This window comes from Micropterus dolomieu, linkage group LG01 (genome assembly GCF_021292245.1).
Source record: "Micropterus dolomieu isolate WLL.071019.BEF.003 ecotype Adirondacks linkage group LG01, ASM2129224v1, whole genome shotgun sequence".
Lineage (NCBI taxonomy): Eukaryota > Metazoa > Chordata > Actinopteri > Centrarchiformes > Centrarchidae > Micropterus > Micropterus dolomieu.
The window spans coordinates 49750567-49762032 of record NC_060150.1 but is presented as its reverse complement, the minus strand read 5'-3'; the positions used below and the strand labels follow the sequence as shown (position 1 = coordinate 49762032).

Below are 11466 nucleotides of genomic sequence, written 5' to 3'. Positions count from 1 at the left end.
ATAACAGTGTAAAGTAGTGAGCGTGCAGCTTGTACAGCTTGTATAACAGTGTAAAGTAGTGAGCGTACAGCTTGTACAGCTTGTATAACAGTGTAAAGCAGTGAGCGTACAGCTTGTATAACAGTGTAAAGCAGTGAGCGTACAGCTTGTACAGCTTGTATAACAGTGTAAAGCAGTGAGCGTACAGCTTGTACAGTTTGTATAACAGTGTAAAGTAGTGAGCGTACAGCTTGTATAACAGTGTAAAGTAGTGAGCGTGCAGCTTGTACAGCTTGTATAACAGTGTAAAGTAGTGAGCGTACAGCTTGTACAGCTTGTATAACAGTGTAAAGTAGTGCAGCTTGTACAGCTTGTATAACAGTGTAAAGTAGTGAGCGTACAGCTTGTACAGCTTGTATAACAGTATAAAGTAGTGAGCGTACAGCTTGTACAGCTTGTATAACAGTATAAAGTAGTGAGCGTACAGCTTGTACAGCTTGTATAACAGTATAAAGTAGTGAGCGTGCAGCTTGTATAACAGTGTAAAGCAGTGAGCGTACAGCTTGTATAACAGTGTAAAGTAGTGAGCGTACAGCTTGTACAGCTTGTATAACAGTGTAAAGTAGTGAATGTACAGCTTGTACAGCTTGTATAACAGTGTAAAGCAGTGAGCGTACAGCTTGTATACCATTGTAAAGCAGTGAGCGTACAGCTTGTACAGCTTGTATAACAGTGTAAAGCAGTGAGCGTACAGCTTGTACAGCTTGTATAACAGTGTAAAGTAGTGAGCGTACAGCTTGTACAGCTTGTATAACAGTATAAAGCAGTGAGCGTACAGCTTGTACAGTTTGTATAACAGTGTAAAGTAGTGAGCGTACAGCTTGTACAGCTTGTATAACAGTATAAAGTATTGAGCGTACAGCTTGTACAGCTTGTATAACAGTGTAAAGTAGTGAGCGTGCAGCTTGTATAACAGTGTAAAGCAGTGAGCGTACAGCTTGTACAGCTTGTATAACAGTGTAAAGCAGTGAGCGTACAGCTTGTACAGCTTGTATAACAGTGTAAAGTAGTGAGCGTGCAACTTGTACAGCTTGTATAACAGTGTAAAGTAGTGAGCGTAAAGCTTGTATAACAGTGTAAAGTAGTGAGCGTACAGCTTGTATAACAGTGTAAAGCAGTGAGCGTACAGCTTGTACAGCTTGTATAACAGTGTAAAGCAGTGAGCGTACAGCTTGTACAGCTTGTATAACAGAGTTGTATAACTCCTCCATGACGACGTCATGCAAATTTCCACTTTTATACAAGCAGTATACTGTAGCTAAAGGTAATTTCTTTAGTGTTGTCGCATGAAAAGATAGAATCAGATATTTAAAGAAATGTGGGGGGTGGACTCACTTTTGGGAGATACTGTTTAACTTCTCCCTCTCTCCCATACCTGTCTCTTTCTCTGATCTGTCGTACTGACCTGCTGGACGCTCCAGTGTTGGACGGTCTCGGCGTGGACTCCGGCGACGCCCGGCAGTAGTTTGCGGTGCTGCTCCCAGCAGAGCGATAGGTCGCGGCCGGGCTGCGCCGACATGGCCGACAGGAAGACAGACTGATGGAGGGCGGCCTGCAGACTGGACTCTGCTGCTGGAGAGAGAGACAGGTCAGAACGGAAGACGACACCTTTCAGGCGGTGGGCCAAATAAAACAGGCATAATACTCAATAAAACCATCAGCTGTCAGGTCTTTGGGTTCTGGACTGTTGGACACGGTCCAGAAACCTCCAGGAGGATTGATCCTGAACCAGATTTAAGGACAGCTGGAGACACTGAGCTGTCTCACCCCCTGAGCAGTGAGACAGGCCCCATGGGGGGGTGGGGGGGTGGGGCGGAGCGCTCTCAGTCTTTCAGAGGAAGAAACACAACCGACACAGTAGTTACCATGGATAGCTGTTTCCATGGTAACTGCCACTTTATCTGCCTGCTGTTTCCATGGAAACAATAAGGAGAGAGGAGCAGAATTTACATCACGGTCTCCATGGATACCTGGAGTTTGTTAGTGAACTGACGACAACACTCACTCCAGCCGGTTCTTTGTTTAGGAGCGCAGAGATTTCCTGAAGACGTCCTGCGACGCTGAAGCTGATGTTAGTCACACATCCGGCTACAGTCGGTCTGTGTCCTCCAGTCCAGGAGGAGGCCCTGATGCACCTGAACACCTGAGCTCGCTAGCGTCAGCTAACAGCTCTCCGTAACACATTAATGATTTGTGTTTCTGCTACAAGCGAAGCTAAAGTTTGATCGAGGTTCACAAAGAGACAGAAGTCTCAGCAGGTCGTCCAGATGTAGCAGGTAAAACCTGACCTCAGCAGGTCCAGATAAACCACTAAAACCAGTAACCGTTGTCAGGGCAACAGAATACTAAGTAAAGCTTTAAAATCCAGATTCTCCTCTTCAGGCCTCTTCAGGTGGTTCAGACTGAACTGGTCTGGATGAGACTCTGAATGTGAACTGCGGTTTGACAGAGGGTCTACCATACCTGGACCGAGGGTGGTGACGTGAAGCTCCTCCTCTTCCTGTTTCACACGGAGGAATTTGGTTGGCTGGGAGAGTCTGGGAGAAGAAGACGTTATTAAAGTGTGTTCATCACATAAACAGATGTTTCTGCTGAAACCCTGCCTTTGTGGATCGATTCGTGTGCAGGACTTGGTGGCACCTGGCAGTTAGGCTGCCTAGTGTATCCACCTGGACACATGGGACCTGAACTGGTCCTAACTTTAATATATAGGAAAGAAGCTCCTCTATAGTTACTGTTGGAGTAGTGAACACTTTTATTCTGAAACTATCTCACATCACAACATCCTGGAACATGTGCTGCCGACAGGAAGTAACCCTTTCACAGCTTTACTCAAACATTCGGCATCGACAGGGTTTTATGCTGCCAGAGTTTCAGAGCAGAGAGGCAGCCTGTGTGTGTGTTATATAATCCAGTTTTATATAACACACTCAGATTATCTGCTCCACCCACACACACTTCACACCCTCCTGTCAGCCTCTATTCTGAGACAGAGACAGGTCGGACGCCTCACAGGCATCTAACCAGCCAATCAGAGAGCTCCTTCACCTACACACACTCACAGACAAACTGTCAGCCTGTCTCACCTGTCTGTAGGTCTGTCTGTCTCTCTCTCTCACCTGTCTGTCTGTCTGTTGGTCTTTCTCACCTGTCTGTCTGTCTGTCTGTAGGCCTGTCTCACCTGTCTGTCTGTCAGCCTGTCTTACCTGTCTGTCTGTAAGCCTGTCTTACCTATCTGTCGGTCTGTCTGTCAGCCTGTCTTACCTATCTGTCGGTCTGTCTGTCAGCCTGTCTTACCTATCTGTCGGTCTATCTGTTTGTAGGCCTGTCTCACCTGTCTGTCTGTCTCACCTGTCTGTCTGTAGGCCTGTCTCACCAGTCTGTAGACCTGTCTCACCTGTCTGTCTGTCTCACCTGTCTGTCTGTAGGCCTGTCTCACCAGTCTGTAGACCTGTCTCACCTGTCTGTCTGTCAGCCTGTCTTACCTATCTGTCGGTCTATCTGTTTGTAGGCCTGTCTCACCAGTCTGTAGACCTGTCTCACCTGTCTGTCTGTCTGTAGACCTATCTCACCTGTCTGTAGGTCTGTCTCACCTGTCTGTCTGTAGGCCTGTCTCACCTGTCTGTCTGTAGGCCTGTCTCACCAGTCTGTAGACCTGTCTCACCTGTCTGTCTGTAGGCCTGTCTCACCAGTCTGTAGACCTGTCTCACCTGTCTGTCTGTCAGCCTGTCTCACCTGTCTGTCTGTCAGCCTGTCTTACCTATCTGTCGGTCTATCTGTTTGTAGGCCTGTCTCACCAGTCTGTAGACCTGTCTCACCTGTCTGTCTGTCTGTAGACCTATCTCACCTGTCTGTAGGTCTGTCTCACCTGTCTGTCTGTAGGCCTGTCTCCCCTGTCTGTAGGTCTGTCTCACCTGTCTGTTTGTCTGTAGGCCTGTCTCCCCTGTCTGTAAGTCTGTCTCACCTGTCTGTTTGTCTGTAGGCCTGTCTCACCTGTCTGTCTGTCTGTCTGTCTCTCAGCCTGTCTCACCTGTCTGTCTGTCAGCCTGTCTCACCTATCTGTCGGTCTGTCTGTCAGCCTGTCTTACCTATCTGTCTGTCTGTTTTTCTGTAGGCCTGTCTGTCAGCCTGTCTTACCTATCTGTCTGTCTGTCTGTCTGTTTTTCTGTAGGCCTGTCTGTCAGCCTGTCTTACCTATCTGTCTGTCTGTCTGTAGGCCTGTCTCACCTGTCTGTCGGTCTGTCTCACCTGTCTGTCTGTCGGTCTGTCTCACCTGTCTGTCAGTCTGTCTCACCTGTTTGTCTGTCTCACCTGTCTGTCTGTCGACCTGTCTCACCTGTCTGTCAGACTGTCTCACCTGTCTGTAGGTCTGTCTCACTTGTCTGTAGGTATGTCTATCTGTCTGTCTGTCTCACCTGTCTATCTGTTGGTCTGTCCCACCTGTCTGTAGGTCTGTCTCACCTGTCTGTCTGTCGGTCTGTCTCACCTGTAGGTTGGTCTGTCTCACCTGTCTATCTGTTGGTCTGTCCCACCTGTCTGTCTGTCGGTCTGTCTCACCTGTAGGTTGGTCTGTCTCACCTGTCTGTCTGTCTGTCTGTAGGCCTGTCTCACCTGTCTGTCGGTCTGTCTCACCTGTCTGTCTGTCTGTCTGTAGGCCTGTCTCACCTGTCTGTCGGTCTGTCTCACCTGTAGGTCGGTCTGTCTGTAGGCCTGTCTCACCTGTCTGTAGGTCTGTCTGTAGGCCTGTCTCACCTGTCTGTCAGACTGTCTCACCTGTCTGTAGGTCTGTCTCACTTGTCTGTAGGTATGTCTATCTGTCTGTCTGTCCCACCTGTCTATCTGTTGGTCTGTCCCACCTGTCTGTAGGTCTGTCTCACCTGTCTGTCTGTCGGTCTGTCTCACCTGTAGGTCGGTCTGTCTCCCCTGTCTGTCTGTCTGTCTCACCTGTCTGTCAGTCTGTCTTTCTGTCGGTCTGTCTCACCTGTAGGTCTGTCTCACCTGTCTGTCGGTCTGTCTCACCTGTAGGTCGGTCTGTCTGTAGGCCTGTCTCACCTGTCTGTAGGTCTGTCTGTCTGTTGGTCTGTCTCACCTGTCTGTAGGTCTGTCTGTAGGTCTGTCTCACCTGTCTGTAGGTCTGTCTTTAGGTCTGTCTGTCTGTCGGTCTGTCTCACCTGTCTGTAGGTCTGTCTGTCTGTCTCACCTGTCTGTCTCACCTGTCTGTCAGTCTGTCTCACCTGTCTGTCTGTAGACCTGTCTCACCTGTCTGTCAGTCTGTCTCCCCTGTCTGTCTGTAGACCTGTCTCACCTGTCTGTAGGTCTGTCTCACTTGTCTGTAGGTATGTCTATCTGTCTGTCTGTCTCACCTGTCTATCTGTTGGTCTGTCCCACCTGTCTGTAGGTCTGTCTCACCTGTCTGTAGGTCTGTCTCACTTGTCTGTAGGTCTGTCTATCTGTAGGTCTGTCTCACTTGTCTGTAGGTCTGTCTATCTGTAGGTCTGTCTCACCTGTCTGTCAGTCTGTCTCACCTGTCTGTCTGTAGACCTGTCTCACTTGTCTGTAGGTATGTCTATCTGTCTGTCTGTCTCACTTGTCTGTAGGTCTGTCTATCTGTCGGTCTGTCTCATCTGTCTGTCAGTCAGCCTGTCTCACCTGTCTGTCAGTCTTCTTCTCTTCCCCAGAGGAAGCAGCAGAGTCTCGTCTGTGGGCTCCGTCTTCACCTGAATACTTCCGCTGTTCAACAGACAGACAGGTAGAGAGTTAGACAAAGAGACAGAAAGGTAGAGAGAGAGAAAAAGACAGACAGGAAGACAGAGAGACAGACAGATAGACAGTGAGAGAAACAGGCAGAGAGTTAGACAGAGAGACAGAAAGGTAGAGAGAGAGAAAGAAAGATAGAGAGGTAGGGAAAGACAGAGAGACAGACAGGTAGAGGGAGAGTTAGACAGAGAGAGAGACAGGTAGAGAGAGACAGACAGGTAGAGGGAGCGTTAGACAGACAGACAGGTAGAGGGAGAGACAGACAGGTAGAGGGAGAGTTAGACAGAGAGACAGACAGGTAGAGAGACAGCCTAACAGAGACATCTTAAAGCTTCAGTGTGTACGTTTTTGTGGCATCTAGTGGTGAGGGTTGCAAATTGCAACCAGTGGCTCACGGTGCGTTCAGGTGCCCCTCAGACGGTCCCATTTCCAGAGTTGTGAAGTGGATCTTCCGACTGTGTGTTCATGTATGGTGACGGCTGAGGAGCCGGTTTGTCGTTGTGGTGGATAGATTGCTTGGCTGGAATGACCACGAGTTCAGCCTGGGAGAGGTTCAGCTGAAGGTGGCGAGCCTTCATCCATGCAGATATGTCTGACAGTCTGTGATCCACGCGGACGGTGGGGTCGTCTGGCGGGAAGGATAGGTAGAGCAGCGTATCGTCTGCATAGCAGCGGTAAGAGAAGACGTGCGAGCGAATGATCGGCCCCAGTGAGGTGGTGTAGATGCCCATTGATGACAGTGCAGATAGCAGGATCCTGAGATAGACTGTGTCAAAGGCAGCTGATAGGTCAAGCAGGAAAAGAACCGAAGACTGCAGCTTCAGCTGACCTTAGGGCTTCTGTTTCAGACAGGAGAGCTGTTTCAGTAGAGCGGCCGCTCTCCTGCAGAGCGGATGCTTCACTGGCAGCAGCTGCCGGAGTTTCTTTCTACAGGCTGCTCACGCTGCTGTGCTGCTTTATCAGAGGCTTCAATACAAAACTGTTTGCGGTTGAAAGCTTCCTGCTGGTTGTACAAGGTTTACAACAGAAGACCATGTTCTCTGAATCTCTGAGTGTGACACAGCCAGGCCTGATGGCAGGACTTCCAGCTATGGAAAGAATGCCTCTCTCCCTTCTTCTTCCTTTAGCTTTTTGGCTAGCAGCTGACGTTTACTTGACAGCATAACGCCCGGAGTCGCTGACCTGCAGCACGGTCGCACATGTTATATTAATATGCGAAATGAAACACAAACAAACAGATCCAACTGTTGGCACTTCATTATTGAGTCAACAAGAATTTACAAACTATGCATAATCTACGTTCATTACAGTCTTCTGACCGGCTACCGAAGCGCTTTTGCCCCCTGGCTGCGCATCCTGTACTGTTAGTACACAAGAAACTGTCTATGGCTTGGAGGAGATTGGTAAGAATCGGGTCCAGTAGCCACGTAGTGGGACGGCTACGGGTCAGGAGTTCTGATACCTCGCTCTCTGTGAGAGGAGTAAACAAGGAGAGTGAAGAACCACTGACCTGGGAGGACAGAGGAAAAGATGTAGGAGGACTGCTACATGTTAGTCTAGAGGAGTGACAGTTAGGCACTCGGCGACACAGTTTCGGACAGGAACCAGGTCTAGCACCTTGCCAGCTTTGTGGGTCGGGGGGCTGAGGGCCCGAGTTAGATCAAAGGACTGAATCAGAGACAGGAAGTCTGCTGATTTTGATTTGTCTAAGTGGATGTTCATGTCACAGAGGACGAGTAACGGACAGCCTGCTCTGGGACTGAAGACAGCAGTTTGTCTAGCTCGTCCACAAAGTTACCCACTTGTCCTTGTGGACGGTAGATGACAATCACAGAGACCTTTACCGGAGTGGACACCAAGACAGCATGGTATTCAAAGGAGGCATATTGGTTCGGGGTTAGCAGCTGAATTTCCATTTGTTGGAAACTGAGAGCCCGGGTTTTTATTTTACTCTCTGTAAATATGATTGTTTTTCAGATTTCATACCAAAAGCACAATAAAGTATAAAACACCAAAAGATTTCTACAGGCGGTAAAAACAAGTCCGTGGTTACCTGTCTGACTGGTTGCCATGGTGATAAATGGTGACAGGGACAAGGGTGATGACTCTCTCTCCTCCCAGCCTATCAGGAAGCACCACCTCCTTACGCATGTTAATGTCTGAGTACGGACAGCCGAAGGCACTGGCCGAGAGAGGATAGAAACATGACTCAGCAGGCTGAAACAGGAGTCAGGAGACAGAAACGGGACTCAGGAGACAGAAACGGGACTCAGCAGACAGAAACGGGACTTAGCAGGCTGAAACATGACCCAGCAGAGAGAAACGGGACTCAGCAGAGAGAAACGGGACTCAGCAGGCTGAAACATGACCCAGCAGAGAGAAACGGGACTCAGCAGGCTGAAACATGACCCAGCAGACAGAAACGGGACTCAGGAGACAGAAACGGGAGTCAGGAGACAGAAACGGGAGTCAGGAGACAGAAACGGGAGTCAGGAGACAGAAACGGGACTCAGCAGGCTGAAATGGGACTCAGCAGGCTGAAACATGACCCAGCAGACAGAAACGGGACTCAGCAGAGAGAAACGGGACTCAGCAGAGAGAAACGGGACTCAGCAGAGAGAAACGGGACTCAGCAGGCTGAAACATGACCCAGCAGAGAGAAACGGGACTCAGCAGAGAGAAACGGGACTCAGCAGAGAGAAACGGGAGTCAGGAGACAGAAACGGGAGTCAGGAGACAGAAACGGGAGTCAGGAGACAGAAACATGACCCAGCAGGCTGAAACGGGAGTCAGCAGGCTGAAACGGGACTCAGCAGACAGAAACGGGACTCAGCAGACAGAAACGGGACTCAGCAGACAGAAACGGGACTTAGCAGGCTGAAACGGGAGTCAGGAGACAGAAACGGGACTCAGCAGACAGAAACGGGACTTAGCAGGCTGAAACATGACCCAGCAGAGAGAAACGGGACTCAGCAGAGAGAAACAGGACTCAGCAGAGAGAAACGGGACTCAGCAGAGAGAAACATGACCCAGCAGAGAGAAACGGGAGTCAGGAGACAGAAACATGACCCAGCAGGCTGAAATGGGAGTCAGGAGACAGAAACGGGAGTCAGCAGGCTGAAACGGGACTCAGCAGGCTGAAACGGGACTCAGCAGGCTGAAACGGGACTCAGCAGAGAGAAACGGGACTCAGCAGAGAGAAACGGGAGTCAGGAGACAGAAACATGACCCAGCAGACAGAAACATGACCCAGCAGACAGAAACGGGAGTCAGCAGGCTGAAACGGGACTCAGCAGGCTGAAACGGGACTCAGCAGACAGAAACGGGACTCAGCAGAGAGAAACGGAACTCAGCAGAGAGAAACATGACCCAGCAGAGAGAAACGGGACTCAGCAGAGAGAAACGGGAGTCAGGAGACAGAAACAGGAGTCAGGAGACAGAAACGGGAGTCAGCAGGCTGAAACGGGAGTCAGCAGGCTGAAACGGGACTCAGCAGGCTGAAACGGGAGTCAGCAGACAGAAACGGGACTCAGCAGGCTGAAACGGGAGTCAGGAGACAGAAACGGGACTCAGCAGACAGAAACGGGACTCAGCAGACAGAAACGGGACTCAGCAGACAGAAACGGGACTCAGCAGACAGAAACGGGACTCAGCAGGTGTGGGTTTACCTGTGGTGTCCGGTGTACTTGGCTCCCTTAATGTGACCAACTCCTCTGCAGCCTGGAGTGGGACACACACCCTGAGAGGGGGGGAAGAGGGGGGAGGAACCTGTCTCACACACAGAAGGGACATGAACTCTGTTAGTAATGCTGCTGGTAAAGTATACCTGTCTCTCTCTCCGACCTGTCTGTCTCTCTCTCCGACCTGTCTGTCTCTCTCTCCGACCCGTCTCTCTCTCTCGCTCCGACCTGTCTCTCTCTCTCTCTCTCTCTCTCTCCGACCTGTCTCTCTCTCTCTGACCCGTCTCTCTCTCGCTGACCCGTCTCTCTCTCGCTGACCCGTCTCTCTCTCTCTCTCCGACCTGTCTGTCTCTCTCTCCGACCTGTCTGTCTCTCTCTCCGACCTGTCTCTCTCTCTCTCCGACCTGTCTCTCTCTCTCTCTCCGACCTGTCTCTCTCTCTCTCTCTCTCCAACCTGTCTCTCTCTCTCTGAACCGTCTCTCTCTCGCTGACCCGTCTCTCTCTCTCTGACCCGTCTCTCTCTCTCTGACCCGTCTCTCTCTCTCGCTCCGACCTCCGTCCACCCGTCTCTCTCTCTCTGACCCGTCTCTCTCTCTCGCTCCGACCTGTCTCTCTCGCTCTGACCCGTCTCTCTCGCTCCGACCCGTCTCTCTCTCTCTGAACCGTCTCTCTCTCTCTGAACCGTCTCTCTCTCTCTGAACCGTCTCTCTCTCTCGCTCCGACCTGTCTCTCTCGCTCCGACCTGTCTCTCTCTCTCTGACCCGTCTCTCTCGCTCCGACCCGTCTCTCTCTCTCTGAACCGTCTCTCTCTCTCTGACCCGTCTCTCTCTCTCTCTGACCCGTCTCTCTCTCTCTGACCCGTCTCTCTCTCTCTGACCTGTCTCTCTCTCTGACCCGTCTGACCTGGAGGGGGTTCCAGTGGGTGTCCTGTGCGTTGACACCAACCGACTGGATGAAGGTCACAGAGGTCGGCGTCACACCAGATGTCAAACTGCTGCGACCAGCCATCATAATGGACCTGCAGGTACACATACCTGGTTACATCATCACATAGTCTATGACATAACACAGACAGACAGACAGGTAGACAGACAGGTAGACGGTACCTTCACCCTGTTGTCTTCTACATCCGTTACCGTGGCGACACGGATCAACATGGGGTTCCTTCTGTCGACCGCCTCCAGTTTCTGGTTCACCTGGAAACCATGTGGAGCTCTCTGATTGGACAAAGGCACAAAGACAACTGTCAGTTAACACATGCAGCGCACTGATTAGACCTGACAGCAGCCAATCACTGATCAAAGCTCCTGTCCCAGGCAGTCAGCGAGAGCTGGTGTGAACTCCTGCACATCTCTCACAGACGGCTCCTCCTCTCCTGCCACACCTCCTCCTCTCTTTCTACACCTCCTCCTCTCTTTCTACACCTCCTCCTCTCCTGCCACACCTCCTCCTCTCTTTCTACACCTCCTCCTCTCCTGTCACACCTCCTCCTCTCCTGCCACACCTCCTCCTCTCTGTCACACCTCCTCCTCTCTTTCTACACCTCCTCCTCTCTTTCTACACCTCCTCCTCTCCTGCCACACCTCCTCCTCTCTTTCTACACCTCCTCCTATCCTGTCACACCTCTTCCTCTCTTTCTACACCTCCTCCTCTCTTTCTACACCTCCTCCTCTCCTGCCACACCTCCTCCTCTCTTTCTACACCTCCTCCTCTCTTTCTACACCTCCTCCTCTCCTGCCACACCTCCTCCTCTCTTTCTACACCTCCTCCTATCCTGTCACACCTCTTCCTCTCCTGCCACACCTCCTCCTCTCTTTCTACACCTCCTCCTCTCTTTCTACACCTCCTCCTATCCTGTCACACCTCCTCCTATCCTGCTACACCTCCTCCTTTCCTGTCACACCTCCTCCTCTCTTTCTACACCTCCTCCTCTCCTGCCACACCTCCTCCTCTCTTTCTACACCTCCTCCTCTCTTTCTACACCTCCTCC

General features: G+C 50.9%; 1 protein-coding gene across 1 annotated transcript in view; it reads right to left on the bottom strand.

Annotated features, from left to right (window-relative positions):
• Nucleotides 1-1390: 1390 nt before the first annotated feature.
• The window catches only part of LOC123985600 (lethal(3)malignant brain tumor-like protein 4), a 19724-nt gene continuing 9648 nt past the window's right edge, over nucleotides 1391-11466 (bottom strand). Inside the window, exons 9-15 of the mRNA XM_046073292.1 lie at nucleotides 10583-10693; nucleotides 10380-10494; nucleotides 9465-9564; nucleotides 7850-7978; nucleotides 5689-5769; nucleotides 2503-2576; nucleotides 1391-1611 (exon numbers count right to left, since the gene is read on the bottom strand). Of these exons, the coding sequence (XP_045929248.1) occupies nucleotides 1391-1611; nucleotides 2503-2576; nucleotides 5689-5769; nucleotides 7850-7978; nucleotides 9465-9564; nucleotides 10380-10494; nucleotides 10583-10693 (831 nt within the window). The remainder of the gene's footprint in view (nucleotides 1612-2502; nucleotides 2577-5688; nucleotides 5770-7849; nucleotides 7979-9464; nucleotides 9565-10379; nucleotides 10495-10582; nucleotides 10694-11466) is intronic.